Raw genomic sequence first — 21115 nt, forward strand, 5'->3', positions numbered from 1 at the left:
CGGCCCCACGGGGAGCCAGGACCCAGGTCCCGGGGGATGCGGCCACCGCCGGGGGACACGCTGCAGCCCCGGGGGCTCCCACCCGCCCCCCTCCCGCCCCTCAGGGTCCTGCCGTGTGGCAGTCGCTGTGCCCCGATGTACTTCCCGTCCCACGGGCACTCAGCGGGCACCGCGCCGCCCCACGCCAGCCGCGGGGCCCCGAGAGCCCCCGTTGCACCAGCACCCGCCCAGCCCTGGCCCCCGGGGCAACGTCCCCGGGATCTCAGCCACTTTTCCGGGGAACTTCCAGCTGGAAACCCCCCGGTGAGCCCCGGGAGCGGCGTCGGACCGTCCCCGGCAGGATGGGCGCGGCGCCCAGGAGGGGCCCCCGAATTCCACCGGGGCTCTCAAACCGCCCCCGAGCCCCGCGCCCGCCCTTGCCGGTGCGGCTGCACAGCCCCGGTGCGCCGCACGGCCACCGCCAGTGCACCGGGTCCCTCCTCACGCTGCACGGCCCCCGGGACATCACACTCCCCGCGGGGCATCACCCCCTCCTCCCGGTGCACCGAGCACGGCTGCACGGCCCCGCGGTGCACCGCCCGCCCTCCCCGGTGCACCGACCGTCCCGGCGCGGTGGGGGGCGGGGGGGGCGGGTCACCCCCGCCGTTACATAAGGGGTTACGTCAGGGCGCGCAGCCCCGCTCTTATCCCGCCGCCGCCGCCCCGCCCGTTCACACGCCGCCGCGCAGCGCCCGGCCCAGAGCCCGTAGCCCAGAGCCCGCCGCCGCGCTCCAGGTGAGCCCCGTGGGCCGGGCCCGCGCCGCCTCCCCCCGTGCCGTGCCGTGCCGTGCCGTGCCCTGCGGGGAGGGGGGGGGGACGGACGGACACCGGAGCGACCACCGGGCGCCGCCACCCCGATGACCGGCCTGTTTACACCGGGGCGGCGCGTACCACGGCGGCAGGGTGGCGGTGGAGCCGGCCGCCGCGCTGAGCCCCCGCCGCGCTGAGGTGCCCTGGCGGCGCGGCGCCCCGGTTACCGGGCGCGAACTGGGGGGCCCGGACCGCCGCCACCGAAGCCCGCCCCGCCGTTGGGGGGAGGCCGGTTCCCGGCGCGGCCCCCGCCGCTCCCCCCCGCCGCCGCCGTGGTTCGTCCCGCGCCGCCGCGATTGGCCGAGCGCTTAAAGGGGCAGGCAGGGCGCGCTTTTCCGCCCTCCGACGCGGCGGCGCGTGCCCCCTCGCCGGCGCGGCGCTCCCCGTCGCGCGGGGCGGGGGGGGCAGCGGCGACGGGCGCGCGGCCCCCCCGCAGCGGCGCCATGGAGACGGCGGACGGCGGCCGCCGCGGGACACAAAGGGCGACGCGGCGGCGGCGGGCGGCGCGGCGGGGCCCTATGGCGGCGACGGTGGCGGGGCCCGTCCCGGGCGGCGGCGGGGCTCCGCGGTACAGCCTGCTGGCAGAGATCGGCCGCGGGGCCTACGGCGTGGTGTACGAGGCGGTGTCGGGCCGCAGTGGCGCCCGGTTAGCAGTGAAACGGATCCGTTGCGACGCCCCCGAGAACGTGGAGCTGGCGCTGGCGGAGTTCTGGGCCCTGACGAGCCTCCGGCGGCAGCACCCCAACGTGGTGCGCTTCGAGGAGTGCGTCCTGCAGCGGCACGGCCTGGGGCAGCGCATGAGCCACGGCAACAAGCGCAGCCAGCTCTACCTGCGCCTCGTGGAGACCTCCCTCAAAGGTACCCGACCCCCCCGGGGCACCCCGGTACTGCTGCCGCGCCGAGGACCACCCCCACCCCCCACCCCGGCCTCCAGCGTCCTCCTCCCGGGATGCTGCCCGCACCCAGGGCCTCCTGTCCGTCCCCCCCCGGGTTATCCACCCTGGGTCTGCCACCTCTGTGCTGTCATCATCGCCCCCACAGCAGGTGACCTCTGGGATCCTCTCGTCCTCCTTCCCTGACACCCCCTGCTCCAGGCCCTGCTGCTGCCCTCCCTCACCCCACAGCATCACCCCAATCCCTCCTTGGTGTCACCTACCCCCAGAGGAGCACCCAAAGCCCCCCTGCCCCTCCCCACCAGCTCTCACAACACCCCTCCCTCCACCTTAACTCACCACTTTTCCAGTATAACTGCCCCCAGGCTGCCCCCCCTGCACCCCTGGTTGTCCTAGTCTCCTCTGCCCTGCCCATGGGGTCTCTTCTTGTGCCCTGCACGTCTGCAGCACCCCAGCCTCGTGTCCCTCCTCCTGAGGGACCCCATTGTCGCCTCCAAGCGCAGACCCAGCCCTGGGGACCATCCCTGAGTTCTGCCCTCAGTCCTTCCCGGCACCCCCTGCCAGCACTTACCTTCTCCCCCATTGCACCCCCCTCCTGGGGCTCCGTCCCATGTCCTGACCTGCACTACAGCCCATGCGTGTCCCTCAGGAACCTTCGTTGGTCTCTGCCCCAGTCACACCAAGGGGACATCTCCCCCCTCTCCACCTGACGCACATTCCTGTCTCCTCTGAGCACCCCAAGGCTGCAGCCTGTTATGGTGTCCTGCCTGCTCCTCGAGCTCTTGCAGCTTTGGGACCGTTGTTTGTGCTCTCCTGTCCCTTTTCCCCCCTCATGAGTCCTGGCTCTGTAGGAACAGCCTTGGAAGCACCAGTGCCTGTAGCCTGGCCTGACACCCCCATCTTCCCCTGGGGTCCCTCAGCAGCATCATGGGGCTCTCAGGGGTCACCTTCTCCTGCCACAGTTGATGACTGCGATGGTGACATCTCTGAAATGCTCCCTCCCTCTGCTCCCTTGGCTGCTTGTCAGACCCAGCTCTGCCAATGTGCAGCGAAGATGTGGAACAATACCGTAGCCCTGTATCCTCGATGCCCCCCAGCCTGTCACAGCCAGAGCCAGCTCACCCCAACCCTCCCCCCAAACCTGTGTGTCAGGACTCCTTGGGGAGCTCGGTCTCCCCATGCCCCCCTGACTGAGCCCCCCAGCATAGGCAGCCTCCAAACCCTGTGCCAGGCACAGGCTTCCTGCAAGGCTGCCCAGACCCATCCTGTGAGCAAACCTCTGGCTCTGACTGTCCCTGCTGCACTTCTGGGGGAGCATGTCCAGGGAGAGGGGACATGTCCGGACCTGCCTGGCTCTCCCCCACGCAGACCTGCTCTCCCTTCATGCTCTACACACAACCACCCAAGGGAGCCTCCCCAAGAAGGACAGTGTCTTAATTTCTGTATAGCCTGGGTGTTTCCTTAATGTGCTGTCACGGGCACAGCTCCCTGGGAGAGGAGCCGACTCTTCCCTTTGGGTGTGTGTCCAGCTGTAGCAAGTCAAGCTCTTTCTGGCAGGTACAGGGGTTTCCTGCTCCCCTTTGTCATGGTGCACACCCTGAGAAGAGGTGGCATGGCTTGGGGAAAGCTCTTGGGTAGCTATAGGTGCCCCCCATCTCTAAGTGGGGGACAGAGCCCCCTGACTTCCCTGCTGTGGGGAGGACTTTGCCTGCCCTGGTCCTGCTGCAGCCCTCGGAAGAGGGGAGCAGAGCTGGGCTCTCTGTCCCAAGGCTGGAGAGCAGCAGTTTCACTCCCCAAACCAGAGTGCATTCTTCCCTCCATCTGCCTTCCTCCTGACTGCTCTCCGGGCTGTGTTGTGCTGGCCGCAGGCTCGGGCAGATGCTGTGTTTGCTGCCTTCCCAAGCTTTGGGTCTGATACGGCATCGGTAAATATTTTCACAACAAAAACTAGAGCTAGGTGAGCCTCCCAGATCTGCTTGCTCTCCTTCCCTGTCCGCAACATGCGGGCTGTGTGCGTGGAGCTGCCGTGCTGTCGCTCCGGCTGAAGTAGCCGGCACGTAGCTGTGCTGCCGTGCCATTCTGCACGACCGCAGCTGGGCTATTTATGGGCCTGCACAGATGCTGTGCCAACACACCGAGGCTCAGGGCACGGGGGGGATTAGTCGGAGACTTTATGAATTGGGAGCACAACTGTCGGGATACCAGGCGATGCTGGGTCTCAGCTACAGTGCAGAGCCTCCACCTTCATCATTTTAATGAGATGTGGAATAATAAATTTAAGGGCAGAGCGCAGAAGGGAAGCTGGAAGCCCAGCACTGAGCCCGGAGGAGAGGCACATACTTGAGCAATGTGCTTGGTGCCCTGATACACGTGCACCTTCAGGGCTTGTGCACAGCCACGTGCCTGTTTTGTTGTTCCTAACCCACAGCAGTGATAGAGCCGCCCCGTTAAATGAACGGGTATAAGATGTTGCTTCCTAGCATGTCACCTGTGGGGCCACCAACTTCCCACCAGTGCTCAGCCTTACTCGTGGGCTGCCCTGGCATCGCCCACGGGTGTTACCATCAGTCCAAGCACCCAGGCTTCACGCCGCTGGCTCTCATCTCTGGCGCAGCCTCTTTGCACAGAGGGAGTCAGAAGTTACATACGGCAGTGGGATGCTGGTTCTGCTGTCATTAGATTTTTTTTTCTCTGTGTTGCTAAGCAAATTAGCAAGCTGTTAATGAGCTCCCAGGATAGGTTGTGGGAGGGCTGCTGTGAGGATGGAGAGGTTAGTGTGTGCCATCCTGTGTTGGGGCAGGGAGCACAAAGGGATGCTTGCTTCATGATGGAGAATAGGTCTGGTCTGTTGTCTGCATCTCTTCAGTTCTTGGCTGCTTGACTCCAGTTTGTTAACATCTCATCTTTAGGAAGCGGCTTCCCAGCTCTTTATGTTTAAAGCTGTTTGTTTTGAAGGCAGGAAGATGATTTAACAACTAAAACACTTTCAGATTATAGAAAGAAAATGAGGAAATATTACTCTTGGCTTAAGCCTCTCCTAGCAGTGCTCCACCCAAAGTGAAGTGCATGGTGCTTGCAGCTACTACTGGGTCAGCAGTGTCCTCCCTGTGCTTGCTGAGGTTCAGGGGCCAAGTTTTAAATCTGAGCCTTCGTTATGCTAAAAACAAACCTTGGCTTGTCAGAGCCAGCAGGTTCTGGCTGCTGGTGAGCCAGTGTTTGAGCTGCTTCCCTGTGGGAAGGGGCTGTCGGCAGCGCTACCGTGTGAATGGTCTCACCCTCCCACCTGCATGCCCTGGCCTGATGCTCCTGGCTGTCTACGATGGGCACTGGGCTCTGCCGTGCTCCCCGTCGTGGCGTGGTTCCTGGCTGAGAAGAGCCAAACCCTCCTGCTCCCTGCGTTGGGGCTACGTGGATGCTGAGGGGAGCAGGAGAGCAAAGCCCTGCGCCCTGCTGCGACATTGCTGGGGTTTAGCAAACCTGAGGTGGTGGCAGCAGTGTGAGCTGGGGCTCTCCTGGCTGTGCAAAGGTTTCTGCTCCCGAAATGAGCTGCCTCTGCTTCATTTTCCATGCTGTCATGCTAGTCTCACCAAAGGGTGGCTTGCAATGGAGAAGCTGCTTTTCCTGGTTGGTGTTTCGGTCTCCAGAGCCAAGCTGTCCTGTGCTGTTCCCAGTTGGCCCTTTGGCTCGTGTGCTGAGTCCCCCTCCAGCACTTTGGGGACTCATTTGGCCCCTCAAAGTACACCCAGCGCCCTGTGTCTTCAGCCCGTTCATGGTCCCTCCCATCCCCCAGACCTAACCTTCATCTTCTGCTGAGGGCAGGGAGGTGCAGCCAAATCCTTCTGTTGTGCAGACTTTAATTTCCATAGTAGTAGCCATGGATACAGACTGTTTGTGCAAATAACCAATATTCCCACCCACACCGATCACTGACCATTGCAGCCATGGACGCCGGGCAGCCCAGGGCTTGGTGTCCCTGGTAGTCCTTGGCTTTACCTGCTGCTGGAGATTTCCTTTCCCAGATGCTCTCTGGGGCTTTGCTAAAACAAAAACCCAACTTTGTCAAATGGGTGGAGTTACTTAACTGCTTTCAAAACACTTGGATTTGTCTGTGTGACTTGTTAACTGTGGTAGAGGCGAATGGTGTCCTCGAGCTTCTCCCTTACAGTGCTTGAGGGTAAAAAAAAAAAAAAACCAAAAACCAAAAAACCCCAAAACAACCAAACAAAAAACCTTGTTCCTAGAGCAAAATGATGCCCTGGTTGTGCATCACCTGGATGCTCTGTGCAGGTGATCTGGGGTCTGGCAGCAGGATTTGCATTCTGGCATCGGCAAACGGGGTCAGGTCTGCTGGCGGCGCTCCCCAGGGCATCCTGGGGACCGCCGGCGGCAGACCCGGCCCTGTTTGCCGTTGTAATGCTGTTGCTCTTCTCCGTGTGTCTAGTTTACGTACAAGAGAGTGGTTTGCCTTGGCAAGGGTTTATGGAGTGAAACCTAGATACAACAAATTGGACCTGAGATGTTCTGAGCTTGAAGAGCTCAATGAGATGTCTGGTGAAGGAAGAAGCTGTTTTGGGGCATAACATTGAGTAGCAGCACTAATGAGCGAGGCAGCAATTATATTCATAAGTACGGCTGAGATTGCACTTGTTTGCTACTTGGGCCTCCAGTTTCCTCTCTTTAAAGACTTGTTGGCACTTAACAAAAGCTGTATGAAGTGGCAGAGCTCCCCTAGCACAATCACAACGCTTGAATGGACAAATTTAGTCTGAGAAGAGCCAGCATGCTGCAAGGCTTTGACACTGGTGTGAGTGCTGTTAGCAAGGCTGTACTGGCACAGCGTTAAGGGGTGCGATTTACTCCCCACTTGCAGTTATACTAGTGAAACACAAGGTATAAGCCAGTCTTTGCCTCCTGCGGCAGAGCTCAGGTGGGAGAGCTGGTGTTCACGTAGAACTGATTTTTTTTTCACATAGACTCGCTGCTAACTGTGCTTTTAGTGTTTGTTGCTTTGGCTTTCAGAGCCTGGGGAGAATTGCCTGATGGTAGTGAGGGAAAATAACCCTCCACTTTCAAGTTCCCCACAAACAGCCAGGAAGACACGTGCTTGGTCTCTCTCACACACCTGCACTTTGCTGGGAACAGGTCCCTGAGCTGGCTCCCAGGCAGTGGGCTCAGATAAACGTGGGGCTGGTGCGTGACAGTCAACGGGATCCTAACGCTTGAAGCCACAGCATCACTGCTGGTATCCTGCAGCATGATAGGTCCTGGTCACGTTCTTAAGGCCTTTACTAGCCGTATAAACCAGACCCATTCCTTGCCCATGCTGAGTTAGTGTGAACATTTTGTAATGTGTCTGAAAAACCCACTCTTGCTTTTGTCTCTTTTGGTTAGGTGAGAGAATCCTGGGCTACGCAGAGGAGCCTTGCTATCTCTGGTTCGTCATGGAGTTCTGTGAAGGGGGAGACCTAAACCAGTACGTGCTGTCACGAAGACCCGACCCAGCGACAAACAAGAGCTTCATGCTGCAGCTGACCAGCGCCATTGCTTTCCTGCACAAGAACCATATTGTCCACCGGGACCTGAAACCAGACAACATCCTGATAACTGAGAAGTCTGGCACTCCCGTTCTCAAGGTGGCTGACTTCGGGCTGAGTAAGGTCTGCGCTGGCCTGACTGCTCGGGGCAAGGAGGGTGGGCATGAGAACAAAAACGTGAATGTGAACAAGTACTGGCTGTCTTCGGCTTGCGGCTCCGATTTCTACATGGCACCCGAGGTTTGGGAGGGCCACTACACCGCCAAGGCTGACATCTTCGCCCTCGGCATCATCATCTGGGCCATGATTGAGAGGATAACTTTCATTGACGCGGAGACCAAGAAGGAGCTGCTGGGGACCTACATCAAGCAAGGGACCGAGATTGTGCCCGTTGGGGAAGCGCTGCTAGAAAACCCAAAGATGGAGCTGCACATCCCTCAGAAACGCAGGACTTCCATGTCTGAGGGGATCAAGCAGCTCTTGAAAGACATGTTGGCTGCTAACCCGCAGGATCGACCTGATGCCTTTGAGCTTGAAACCAGAATGGACCAGGTTACATGTGCTGCTTAAATTCAGGGCAGGGCACCGCTGTGCTTTGCAGCTGGGTAAGTGATTTGCAGTTTTTGTGTTATTCTGTCTGCTGTATCAGCCCGATAATGTACTTTGTAGTGACACAAAGGAGTCTTTTATGTTCCCAGAGCTACTTCTATAGTGACTCATCAGAGTACTGCTTCTGAGTTTTTTTTCCACCTATTCTACTGCAAAAATAAAGTAGAGGTGGGAAACAGAATTAGCAGCTGCATGTCCCGCTGCTGCCCAAAGGCCCAGCAGAGCTGGCAGGACTGGGCAGGAGCCCTGCTCCTCAGAGGTCCTGGCTAGTGGCTGAGACAGGCTGGTGCATGGCGGAGACACCCATGAGCACCCTCTGACATCAGCTTTGTGTACGTCCGTCTCTCCCAGGGGCAGGGAAGTAGCTGCCAGTTCTGCCTTTTCTGCTGTGTGGTGTACTTTCAGTGGTCAGTGCTCTCTAGCACTGTCCCCTTCCCCTCTGAGACTGACAGGACACCTTGGGGCTCGGCTGGCTCAGTGAGCAGGCACCGAGTTTAGTGGCAGGTCCATCTCAGCACAAAGCTCTTTCCTTTGCTTTCACCTACGAGGCACATGAGTCCATCTTGTTTCATTTCCTAAAGGCAGGACTTCCCTTTGGTGCCATCTGCAGTTGCCCAAACCCAGTAGGATGGTTTTGTGTCCAGCATCTGGGTTTGTAGACCTGTGTCTGCTCAGGAAGGAAGCTTACAAAACAGTTGTGTCCAGACTGATCTCAGCTTCCTTCAAGCAGAATCCCCTCCCTCTTCCCCCCAGCTTGGTTCCTAAATAGTCCCAAGCCCAGAGGTCCCAGTCCTGAGGCCTGGGTGGTCATGCATGGTCTGGAAAGACCCCCCCCCCTCCCCAGGCACATGGGGTAGCCGGTGGTGTCACTAACCTGTGACACCAAATGACTGGGAGGTGTTGCCTGCATGGCAAAGCTGTCTGTAAACAAGAGCTGTTTAGGGATTCTCCTAGGGATTCTCCTGGCCAAACAGAATCACAGAAAAATTACAGATTACAAGGGGCGAGGCTGACGTCTTCCCAGCCCAGGTCCTTCTCAAGCTCCTGCAGAGCTGCCTGACTGTTGTTGGTCGCAGGAGACTTCTGACAGCCTGCCTGTGTCAGATGCTGGCATTGCATCTTGGGCTCCCGGCCCTTACCTCAGCCCAAAACCACACAGATCCTGGTGGACCAGAGCAGACCACAGATAACAAGACAGCAGAGAGGGACAAATTGGCTGCCCTGGCCAGCAAACACCCAGCCTTCAGCCTCACAGCCGATGGCTTTGTGCCTGGCCTGCTCCCGAGAGCGAGCCTGCAGCAGCAGGGTGGTGGGGAAAGTGGGGGCATTTTGGCAGGTTTTGCTAAAAAAAAAAAAAAAAAAAAAACCCAAAACAAAAAAAACCCAAAAAAACCCTTCTTGCTGCCCACCTGAGGGTTCCTGGGGTTACGTAAAGCCTGTCCCCAATGTGTGCGTGTGCCCAGGTAAGCTTTGTGTTGTTTGCAGAGAAATAGGAATATAGAAACGGAAAGGCCCATGGGGTAGGTCTGGTTCTGTCACTTCTGGTTTGTCCAAACTGATCTGCAAACTATCCCATCTGCACCCCTGGCACAAAATATTTAACGCCCTTAAGATCTCCAGCGCAAGTAATTGATGTGACTGCTTCTGCCTGGGGCTGGGTACTGGTCCCAGTGCAAGTGTGAGCTGGGAATTAGGGTGGGGGAGTGAGTCTGCAGAAATGTGAGCTCTTAAGATGGGTGTGATAAAGTCCTGGGGTAAGAGCAGTCCATGTCGAGCCCCAGGGTGAGGCGTGGATCTCCTCCGGGTGCGGGGAGCAGCTCTGCTGTGTGGCGGAGGGTCAGGATTTGCCGTTTCCATCTGCGATGGCTCTGTGCTGACACGATGCTGCTGAGTTATGCAACCAACCCGTGCCCTCCGGGGAAAATTCATCCTGCGCATATCTGCAGAATAGTACATGCAGGGATAACAAACACCGAGGGGACAGTCCTACCCCAGGGCTGTTTGCTTAAAACCCAGCTGCCTTCTGCAACACCCCCCCGCCCCCCCACCTCCATCCCCGGCTGGAGCCGGCCATGAATCTGCACCGATCGGTTCCGTTGGTGACACAGCTGCGGCAGAGATGGATGCACTTACATAACGCAGCCTGGCATACGTAGTGTGGCTGCTTGGCCCAGATAAGAGCCCGGCGCTGGCCATATGTTCACTGCAAACCCAGAGCGTTGTGCTGTGGGGAGCGTTCCTCTGGCTTGTTTATGGGGCGGCAGAGTATTTGGTGTGCTTTCCTATAGGGTTTTTCTAACGCGTTGTGTATTTGTGCATTTGAATCAGCCTACCTCTGGCTGTTCTTAAATGCAAATCTTAAATTGGAAACCTACTTGAGAAGCTTAAAATGGGATTTAGAGCAGGGCCTGAATTCTACTCTCAGGTAATTTAAGTTGACCGAGAAACTCAGGTAACCTCTTCCAACTGAATTGTGGCACTGGTGTGGAGCTTATATGGCTGCTGGGTCATGCAGTGAGTTCCTCTTCCCTAGGACAGCTTCAGACTCTGCTTAGCCTTGGTTCATGTCATAACCTGGAAAACTGTAACCCTCCCTGATCCAGGCAAGCAGATTTTTGCTTACTCTTCAGTATGCCACTGAACACGTCCAGTTAGCTTCATGTCCCAGCAGCTTTGCCTTTAGTTCTGCTACGGATGCTGCACGCACCTGCCAGTCAGCAGGCTTCATGCTCTGTTACCCTTCTAAAATATAGACATTAAATATCAGTTCTCAGCTAGAAAAGTGTTCCTGGCTTGGTTTCTGCTGGACATGAGGGTGTCTGGCATGGAGACTGCTTAGCTCTGTGCTCTTCTCACTGGTGCTGCTGGTGGCCCTGGGGCGGTGGGTCCTGCAGAGGTGGGCCGCATTTCCCTGGGCAAAACGAAGTTCTCATCTTTCTTATTCGAACACTGTGCTTCCCCACCTTCTGCAGAGGAGTTTATCTAAAGTCAAGATCTCTGTTTCAAAAAACATGCCTTTTGGGCAAAGAGGACAAAAACCTTTCTAGTACAATTAGGGAGTGGCTGGATTGTGCTGGGTACCTGCTGAGTGTCTCTTGATTGCCATGTGATAGCCCAGCACCATGACTGCATTTCACCCATTCTTGTCCCTACCAGAAGCTTGGGGCCACTCTCTCCTCCTTTCCTGCAATGTGAACGTTTTGTTTTTTGGTTTTTTTTTGGCATGTCTGTCTTGTAGCTGCCATTTGAGTTCCCCAGGGCAGGCGAGGGGCCTCCCGTGGATGCTGCTTCTGTGGGACCCTCTACCATTGTGGGCTTGTGCGGTATGGATTGAGCACTTCTTAGACAAGTCGTTGAGGAGCAAGGTACAGCAAGAGCATGTGGCTGTTGCTGCTCACTGGAGTGGCACCAGTGGTCTCAGTCACAGAAGTGAGAGGAGCAAGTGGCAGCAACATCACCCACCACCTACAGCTATACATTTAAGAAACTTTGTAGTTTTAATTCACGTAGGACATCATGTGCAACGGTTGTGCTCATTGTAGAAGGCAGCTTGTCCTGGTAGATTGTATTCCGTGATAATTTCACTGTGAATAAAACAGTAGGTCTGATTTTGGGGGGCATGCTCAAGGTGAATGGCAGGAATCTGTGCATGCAGTGTGGTGCAGAATGCAGCATCTCGGGGGCTGGAAGGTGTCTGGCAGCCAAGGCCAGCCTGGTTCACTCCAGCACTCCTCCTCTGTTGCTGGTTTTGATCATTCCAGTTTCAACTGGAAGTAACTGCTTGCATTGTTCTCCTCTTTGCATTTTCAAAATGCAACGGGAGCTGATGCTGAACAAGCTCTTCTGCTCTCCCTGCATGATGGTGTCTATCCCCAGTGAGTGCTGTGCCCAGCCGTTCCTGAGCACCGCTAATAAACTGCTGCCCTATGGAATTTCAGAGCTGGAGGGCAGGGATCGGACACACATCAGCAGTGTCTGTGATGGTGAGCTGCCAGCGAGCAGGGCCGTTGCATTGAGTTGGGTCTTGTCTGTTAGCATCACTTGACTCCTCTGCGGTAAGTGCCCTGACCCCACTGGACAGGATCAGGTGAGCAAGTCAAGGAAAAGGATGGTGGTTTCATTTCCGAAATAATGTTGGTTTTGACTGCAAACTATTTTCAGTTTGTGAATCTTGGCATGGCCAAAACAAGCCATTGGACAGTAAAAGTAAGGTCAGTTCTTCTTGGCTATAGCAGCAGGCAGGGTCACCCCGCAGAGTGGTGGCATCTTTCTGGGCAGCAGTGATTCTACCTGGAGAGGAGCAGGGCCCTGAGGATCAACTGGACCATGCCACCTCTGGCCAGGTGTGTTAGTATTTTTGTTTGCTCACCGTCAGCCCGCTCTCCCTCCTGGGGGAGGCTGCTGCAGCTGGGTATAAGTGAGCTCCCAAGGAGTGTGTACAAAGTGTGAGGAAGAACTTGGGAGATAAAGCAGGCTCTCAGCCCCCTTCCCTTGTACCCTGTGTTCCCACACAGGGGCAGATAATGTGATTAACATGAGAAGGTGCTGGGTTATCTCTGCCTCCCCTGTGCCGAGTCCTCTGCTACCACACAGACAGCATTGCCATGTCCCATCTCTGTCGTGACCCACGCATTAGTGTCATCTTGCTTAGGTGCTGGATGAGGTCTCCATGGGCTGCTGGTTCATATCCTCCTGATGCCGAATGAACATTCGAGCTGATTAAAACTATAAGTGGAATCTGTGGAGGGATTAAAAGCTCTTGAACAAGCCCCTGAAACAACGTGCGTCAATGGAGTGAGCTCTCTTGTCTCAGAGCTGTGAGCTTGGGGCCACTCAGGCAAGAGCCTTCCCTGAAAATGCTCCTACTCCAGGGAAGCGTAAACAGAAATGCTGCCTTACTTGCTAATGAAGCTGCACCACAGGAGAAATCTTCCAGAAAATTCCTTGCGCAATTCCTCGACCTGCTGCCTGGGTGCGTCTTGCAAGCCTGCCTTCTCAAACAGAAAGGCTTTTTTCTGATTGCAGCCTGCGAAGGCGGCATCTCCTGGTTAACCTCTCCTGAAAAGCGGCATGCCCATGGCCCTGGCTTCTGCTCCAAGCAGCAGAGGCAGCCTCTTCCTTTAGAAATGTGTTCTTCAGGCAAGGATTTCTTTAATGAGATTTCCTAGGGCTAAAGGATTGGAGTAATTTGCTGGGCAGTGGCAGTTTTTATTCAGCAGGTCTCTCCTGCTGCTCCATTGCTGTCACCCATTCCTGGTGGAAGGGGACCTGCTGCTGCTGAGAGGGGGAGTTAAATCCACCCCCCAATTCTTTTCTATGTAACTGACTGAGCTCAGAGCTCAAGTTTGGGGAAAAATTAAACTGCTGTTAACTCCTGGAAAACTACCACCCATGCAAAACATGAGGGGTGATGAGGTGAAGCAGGGCCCTCCCCTTGGGTTGAAGGTTTGCATGTGTTTCAGTGACTTCCAGCCCCATCCCCTGCTGCAGGAAGCCCTTGAGGTGCCAGCGGGCAGAGCTGACAGCAGCGGGGAGACCTCCGGCTCCCTCCGTCGAGCAGGTGGGTCCCAGCTCTCATTGAACCATCACCGCCACTTCCCAGCACAACCCCTGGCCTCAGCTCTGCTGGTCCCTCTGAAGGTTGTGATATCCTGGATGATATATTTCCCATACATAAGTAACATAGCATACATGTGTGCTGTTCCTCTGCTGGGTCCAGCCCTGCTGCTGGATGGGATGTCCGCAGGGAATTTGCTGGGTTGCCAACAACCTGGGAGGAAAATGCTGGTGGTGTATTTGCGGAGTTGAGCATTTCTGTGTCCCTGAGCTAGGAGGACAGGAGAGTGCGATGCCAGAGCTGTGGAGGAATCGGTGCAGCACCCATGGCACCACAGGAGCCATGGAGGATGCTGTATGTTGGGACTTAGGCCAGAACAGAGACTGGCACAACAAAGATCTTCTCGTTCTTCCCTAAAATCCCTGGCACTGCTGAGCATCCTTGTGGGCTGTCACAAGTGCAGCACGGCTGTGCTGCAAACCCATCCTGCTCTGCTTTCAGTTGCACCGAAATGGATTTTAACTGCCTCCTGCCACTTGAGAAGCCTGAGCTGCTGCTGACGCACAGGGCGAGCGGTGCAGGGTGTCCCCGATGTCACAGCTTGTTCCACCTTTCCCAGTGGAGGACCGGGAGCCAGCGCTCGCAAGCACATCACGTGGGCCGTCAAGGCCAGGCTGTGCTGCAATAACGCTTGTCCTTATTCCAACCGGGCTGTGACCATGGCGAGCCCCACAGCGTGGGGCTGTGTTACCGGTTTGCGGCGTGATGCTCAACCCCACGTGCTGGGGCAGCTGGATGCGTACCGACCTTGGCAGCGAGCTCTGTGCAGGGCTCTCTGAATCACTCCTGAGAAAGCAATGACAGTAAACTGAGTCCAGACACACTGTACCCAGATCAATAACAAAAGCACTGCAAAGCAGAGAGATGTGGCAATGCCCATCTTGGACTAACTGGGACCAGTGGGAAGGCTGTGGGAGTGGGCACCCTCTCCGCAGTGAGGTCCTCCAGCCCTTGCATCCAGCAGCCGGATAACTCCAAGCTCCAATCCAGTTACCATTGCACCTTCCACCCGGTGCAGTTGTTCGTAGGCATTGCTGTTTGCAGTCATTGTCTGGGGCTCTGTAAGGAAAAGGCGTGCACTTGTCTTGAGTTCTCCCAGACCCTCAAATGATGCTTTAATTAAGGCTTGGGAACGAAAGGAGAGGTGCAGTGAGCCCGCTGAGCCAGCGATAGTGCTTGCTTTACCTACCTGCAGTCTGGGTTGGGTGGCAGAAGGAGGGCTGGCAGGATGTTGTCACAATGTAGTAACTGGGACAAAACCGCTGACGTACCTGACCTCTCTTCCTCTGTTCTTTTCTTGCAGGTTTATTTACCAGGGACCCATAATCTCCATTATTTACGTGCAACGAGGGAAGTTGAAGATAAGGGAAGATGATGATACAGAAGATTCCTGGTCTGCAGGATCTCTGGCAATGTGAAATCTTTGGGTGTTACTTTGTTTTGTTGGGAAGAGGTGTTCTGGGGGTGCAGGAGGGGGCTGCAGGGGCTTGTAGAAGAGCACAAGTTGGCAGCTATCATGCTCATGAGACTTTTAAACAAGATCTGAAGAGCAAAGCTTCCCTTGTGCAGCCCTCCCCATGTTTCCTGTGCTGCCATTGCCTCAGTAGATGTTTCTAGAGAAGATCTGGTTCCATAAGGATGTGGGAATTGGCAGCCCAGCAGTGAGGTGTGCTGCCAGGCACCAGCTCTGAGTCTGGCTGGGCACAACTTTGGGTTTCAAGCTGTTGCTTTCACCTAGGGGAAACGGGAGCAAAGGGATTGCTAGGTTTGCACTGGGAGTGCAGTGCTGTAGAAAAAGTGAGTGTCTCGGACCACATGTTGCAAGCAGCTAAATAATTTCATAGCCAGGCAGCTTCTGAATTAAATAGGTGGATGCTGCCCAGGCTATGAGCAGTTGACATTAGGATATGGCAGCATAAACAAGCTGGAAAGCTGTTTGGCAAGGCAGGTCTGCTGCTGTGACGGGCAGACCTTCGTTCTCCCTGAGCTGGATTTCACTAGTGACGTTTGTTACAGTCTTTCTGTATACAGAGGGCGATGGGGAGCCCGTAAGTACGCTTTCAGGTGGACATCATCTGTATAAAAGAGAAACAAAGCAGTCCACTACTCTAGTTCATTTAATGCCAAACTTCAGTTGTTAGGAACGATACTTGGGAGAGGAGGAGGTTTGGCCTAAATGGCTCACAGGCTGGATTCTAGCCTCCCATGAAATATTCCCTGCTAGATAATTATTTCTAGGAAGCAAAAGGCAATGCTGCTGTTCAGGTTTGGTTACAGTACAGCTCAGGTAAGGAGATTGGAACCTCAGGCTGAGCAGTTAATACTTGATTTCCTTGCCTATATTTAGAGCAACACTAATATTTTGGGGCTGACCCCGAGTTGATGGTCTTTAGACTTTGCTCACTGTAAATGCAATGTAAAGCACCACCTCTTCTCCACCCTGCAGGTTCTGAACCAACTAAAACATTTCTCACCAGGCTAAATCACCCGGCAGCGGTTTGGGGAGAGGGCTGGTCTGACCCAGCATTGCTCATGAGCTGCCCAGGTGCTCAGTCCTTACCGCAGCTGGCCAGGACCACAGGCAGAAGAGGGGCCCCTGTGACCCCCTTGTCCCTGGCTGTGGGAACTGCTCCTTGCCTGCATGCAGGCTCCAGTTTTCCTGTGTCATCACTGGAAGGTTCCTGAACTGGCAGCACTTCCTTGTATCTGCTCGGTGTAGTTTGCTGACCTCACAGGAATGAATGGAAACACAGGAAATTCAGGTGGGTTAAGGCAGAGCTAAAGCAGGGAAAGGAGGGAGGGGTTTTTTCTCTTCCATCTATTCCAGGACACAAAGCTAAGGCTGTCACTGTAGGAAGGCCAGGTCCCTCTTAAGAGGACAAGCCAGGAGGCTCCAGACCATCCATCTGTGACTTGTGAAGGTTTGGACAGCACAAATTTGGCACCAAACCCCCATTCCCATGCTGCTCTGCTCTTTGTTCCTAGGGATGCTTCTGTGGGCTGTGGCCAGCAACAGCCAGACCATGACTGTACAGACTCCTTCCAGGCTGGTTACTGGGGTTTGAGCAGTTTGGGGTTGGTTAGCAGGCGCTGCGCTCGGCCCTGGCTGCAGAGCACTCGCGGGGGCTTTGAAGGGCGCTTTGGCTGCTCTCATTTCTCTCTGACTAGCAGCAGATCCCTGCAGCGGCTGTGCCGAGGAGCTGCAGGCGGGTTTCTCCCCCAGCTCCTGGGGAGGGCTTGCAGAGCCCTGCGTCCCGCAGGAGGGCTGTGGGGAGACAAGAGCTGAACCCCATAGTTCACAAGTGCAGCATTAGTGCCCTGATCACTAGACCATCCTTCCTCTACCTGACAGAGCCTTTACAAGCTGTTACAACTGTTATAACCTAACCCTGGCTTGAACGGGTGCAGTAAGAGGGCTTCACCCTCCCAGCCCTGCTCACATGGCCTTCCCTGCTGGAAGGGCTCCTCACCAGGCGTTTACATCCCAGTTGAAGGGAGCTTCCTAGCAGGAGGTTTCCATGGGTGGAAACCAAGCCTGAAATGCAGGATGTGGAGGTGGAAGGTGGCGAGTGGGTTGCTCAGCAGGACCGCTGCCTCCAGCCAGCTGCCAGCACCCTGCTCCTCTCTGGGGACAGGAGTGAGCTGGGCAGGCAGGGTCCAGGCAAGCCCTGGGAGGGTCAACCTTCTTGGTCCACTGCTGTTTCAGGCCATCTTCAAACCACACGTCTCCACCTCAGCTTTTGCATTGCAGATGTGTTTTAAAAGCAGCATGATGTTAGTGAGCTAGACCGTAGTGCCTTACTTAGGATTTAGCGAACACTTCCAAGGATGAGTCCTAGGGCTGCTAGCCTTTGGCCAATGTGGATGCTTCCCTTATTAGTTTGTCCTTTTAAGAGCATTTCTCCCTGATGATTTTGCTGCTGTTTGTGCTTGACTCCCATACCATACGGGAACCTGCCTCGTGTTTACAGCTCCTAGCATCTCTCCTCCCAGTTACTTTGGCCCAGACCAGCACTCCCTCTAGAACAAGGTGGGAACAGAGAACAGCTCAAATCTGCACATGCTGTGGGATGGAGGATGTTTAGGCTTCTCTTCCCAGCTGGGTCTGTTCGGCATCTCCAGCCCAGCTCCTGCAGGCTGACCTTCTCCATCCACTGCGGATGTTTTTGACATTAGGATGCGCTGCTGGGAAAACTCAAGCTTAGGAAAGCAGCACCGAGCCTGCAGCCCATTGCCCAGCCCAGGGCCAGGCTGTCTTCATCTCTTCCTGGCTGCAGCGAAGCTGAGCATCCAGGTGCCAGGGGGGCCTGGTCAGTGTAGGGGGAGCCAAGCACCCTCTCGTGAAACCCTGCCGCCCTCTGGGCTTGCGGGGCCCCAGCTGGTGCCCATGCAGGGGGAGTGATTGTATGAAACTGTTTACTTCTGACTATGCTGTTTACAAGAGGGATGTGGGATGGGTGGGGGGAACAAGCCAAGCCTCAGGAGGATTGGGAAACGTGTTATCTGCACCAGCCTGCAGCAAGGCTGACACCGCCAGCATCGTGCAGGTGTCGTGGGGATCTCTCGGCCACTTTTGGTTCATGGGGAGGAGAAAACAGAGGTGGCTTTAGCCTAGAGGGGTTAGATTAGCTTCACCCTTGTCCCCTTGCTGCTGTATTTGAGGTTCAGCGGTGCTAGTGACAGATAAGAGTTACCCCTGTGGTCTTCCTTTACTCCTCAGGACCCAGCTCCTTCACATATCAGAGGCTCCCAGAGCCTTGCTGGAGCAATAAGACTTAAAACAAGCATTACCATCGTCGTGGAAATCCTCCGTTGTGTGCGTTGTATGTCTCCTCCATATGCAGTACTGAGTCTGGGTTTAAGCCTGCCAAATGTCATGGGGTGACTGACTGCTTCAGGGCACAAACTGGGACACGTTTCCCTGTGCTTTCTGCAGGTCACGAGAGCAGGGGAACATGGCTGCTTCCCTTTGTTACCTCAAGGCATGCCCAAACCTCACACTACAGCTGCCTGGGGCGAGGGGAGCTCCTGGTCTCATTTTGGTGATGCTGCTGCAGGATGGGCCTGCGGTGCTCAGCCCTGCGCCGGCTCAGCTGTGCTGCAGGAGCAGGCTGCGTGCTGTACCCCGGCTCCTCACAGCCTCCCATCCCATCGGCCAGGCTGTGCGGGTCCGAGGCTGGGCCGAGGGGTGGCAGCTGGAAGACGGAGCCCCGGCTCCCTTGGCAGCGGGCTGCGGCTGATGCTTGTCCTGCTGGCTCCCTTGCCGAGGCGCTGCCAGGAGCCGTTGCTAGTGGTGGGAAGAGCCATGCCGGCAGCTCCTCTGCTGCTCAGCTGGTTACTGGACACATCCCAGCGTGTGGCTGTTCGCATCCAAAAGCATTTCACACTTTAGAGCAGGGTGTCGGGGTGGTGGGCACAGCTGGAGGAAAACTGCAGGGAGCTGCTCTCCTCCAGCTGACAAATCCTGTTTCTGTGCAGTCTGCCCAAGTGCTTTTAACTCCAAGGGTGATGTCCAGGCTGTGGGAAGCGCTCGCAGGGGCCACACGGGAGTGCTTGGTGGCCCCAGCCCAGTGCCTGTCCCCTCCCCAGCAGCTGCCCAGCCCACCCTGGGCCTTCAGCTCACTCATCCAGTAAAACCCAGCAGCTTTGCGGAGGCAAGCGGCTTCCCTGCTGTGCCAGGGAGGTGCTGGGGCTGCAGCAGCGCAGGGTGAGCCCTGGGATGGGGGGCCTGGCCTGGCCCTGCTCCGGGCTCCCCCTGCTCCCTGCAGTCCCTGTGCTGAATTAACAAGAGCAGGCAGCTTAAACCCAGACTCCAAACTAAAGATAATGATACTAGTAAATGAATCTGTATTTTTATTTTTTTTTTTTTTTTTTTTTTGCACAGAAGCTGGTAATCTAGGACCTATGTGTGAACAACTTTATATAAATATTTTTTGTACTTGGTTTACTTGGGTTGGTATGAGACGTTCTATTTAAGTTCTTTGAACACTGTGGATACCCTGATGTGTATGAGTGGCAGAGGCTTTGTAAATTAAGAGACGTTTGTGTGAATAAAGCTATTTGATGGGGTTGAAAAGCCACATACAACTTGAAACACAAGCTCCGTGCGTTTGTCCTCAGCCAGCAGTGGGTTTGTAAGGAAGGGGAGTCCCTGAGCAGCGGTGGGTGGGCCAGGTCCCTAAAGCAATACCTGCTGTGTCCCAGAGGGCAGGTCTAGCTAAGCCAGGGCTGGGCTAGCCAGCCTGACCCAGGGGCTTAGGGTGCTAAATCGAAGGCACAGTGTCCAGTGCCAACCAGAACATGGCTCCCTGGCACGCAGCACCCACAGCCATTCATCCTCGCCCCAGATTAGGATTAACCCCGTTCTCGCTGCAGACACCGTGTAGGCCATGGTGATTAGCTTGGAATCTGCCTGCGGAAACGACTCCCTGCGCTGCCCCTTCCCTCGCAGCACCGTGGTTTGGGAGCCAAAGAGGACAAGCAGCTTCTCGCCCAGCTGGCCACCTGCTCTAGAGGTGGCTATAAACCCAGCAAGGAAAATGCCCTGCAGAATTGCAGCTTTAATAGCCACAAATATTTCCTCCCTTTGCACAGATCCTCTCCCCCAAATCCCAGATGCACAAACCAAAACCAAGCCAGTCGCAGCAGCTGGGAGCCCTGGTGCTCGGCTGACATCTGTGATGGGAAAAGCACAGCGGGGCTGAGCCGTATCCTGCAGTGACGAGTTTTCCTTTGGGCAGGGAAAGGCAGCAGGCGACTGCCCAGGTGTCAAGCAGCTTGGGGCCACCTTAAGCTGTCCTGGCACGCAGGGCCATGCACCGCCGCTCACCAGCCCTTGCGTGACTGCTCTGCAGCCTCGTGCGACCCGGGGCAGCCACAGCACCCGGGCAGGGACGTGCTCAGTGGCCGGTCCTCCCCTCCTGCTCCCCGTCTGGTGGCCCCAGCACTGCTGGGTGCGGGCTCCCCCCGGCATGGCCATCAGCATTGTGCTCCCTAATTGCTGCCGACAGGGACCCAAACTGAATACTTTCAGCCCAGCGGGGCTGCAGTGGGGCTGGTCAGCCCTAGCCAGAGCCATGCCGAGGGACCAGAGCTGCCCCACTCGCCGGCAGGGAAGCAAGGGGAGGTCCAAGCTGCGTTTCCCCATCCCCACAGGTTCCAGCTGGGTTATCTTGGGACTGAGGGGCATTGACTGCATGGCACCCGCTGTGAGAGCAACCCACCCAGGTGCCCAAACATCCCCCATGGCTCTGCCTAGAGCATCCTGCCTGCAGGCAGGGAAGGGGCTGGGTCAGCTCCTGTGGCACTGGCAGTGGGTGTGGGACAAGGCCCGAGACTGTCCCTGTCCTGGTGACAAGTGCAGCTGCAAGAAAGTGGCTGTGCCACACTGCTGCTGCTGCGTGGTCACCAGCTCAGTGCTCACTGGGTGAGTGGGGCTGCTCACACTGTTGCCACAGGCTGGGGAGCAGGGGAGGCCCTGCCACCAAGTCCAGGTCCGAATCACTGCATCCCGCCGGATGAGGGAGAGGAGGTAATGCAGCAGAGGAAAGATTTGTTGGGAGACGCACACTTCGACCTTGCCTGCAGAGATGCTGTGTAATCCTGCTGCCCCG

The 21115-nt window shown here is 56.3% G+C and overlaps 1 protein-coding gene across 1 annotated transcript; it reads left to right on the forward strand.

Annotated features, from left to right (window-relative positions):
- The first annotated feature begins 992 nt into the window (after positions 1-992).
- Positions 993-19596, forward strand: STK35 (serine/threonine kinase 35). Its single transcript, XM_075768365.1, has 3 exons — positions 993-1707; positions 7134-7881; positions 14806-19596. Exons 1-2 carry the CDS (start codon positions 1293-1295, stop codon positions 7844-7846), a joined length of 1128 nt encoding a protein of 375 aa, XP_075624480.1. The 5' UTR covers positions 993-1292; the 3' UTR covers positions 7847-7881; positions 14806-19596.
- Positions 19597-21115: the final 1519 nt, after the last annotated feature.

The sequence above is a fragment of the Balearica regulorum genome, chromosome 16, assembly GCF_011004875.1.
Source record: "Balearica regulorum gibbericeps isolate bBalReg1 chromosome 16, bBalReg1.pri, whole genome shotgun sequence".
NCBI lineage: Eukaryota > Metazoa > Chordata > Aves > Gruiformes > Gruidae > Balearica > Balearica regulorum.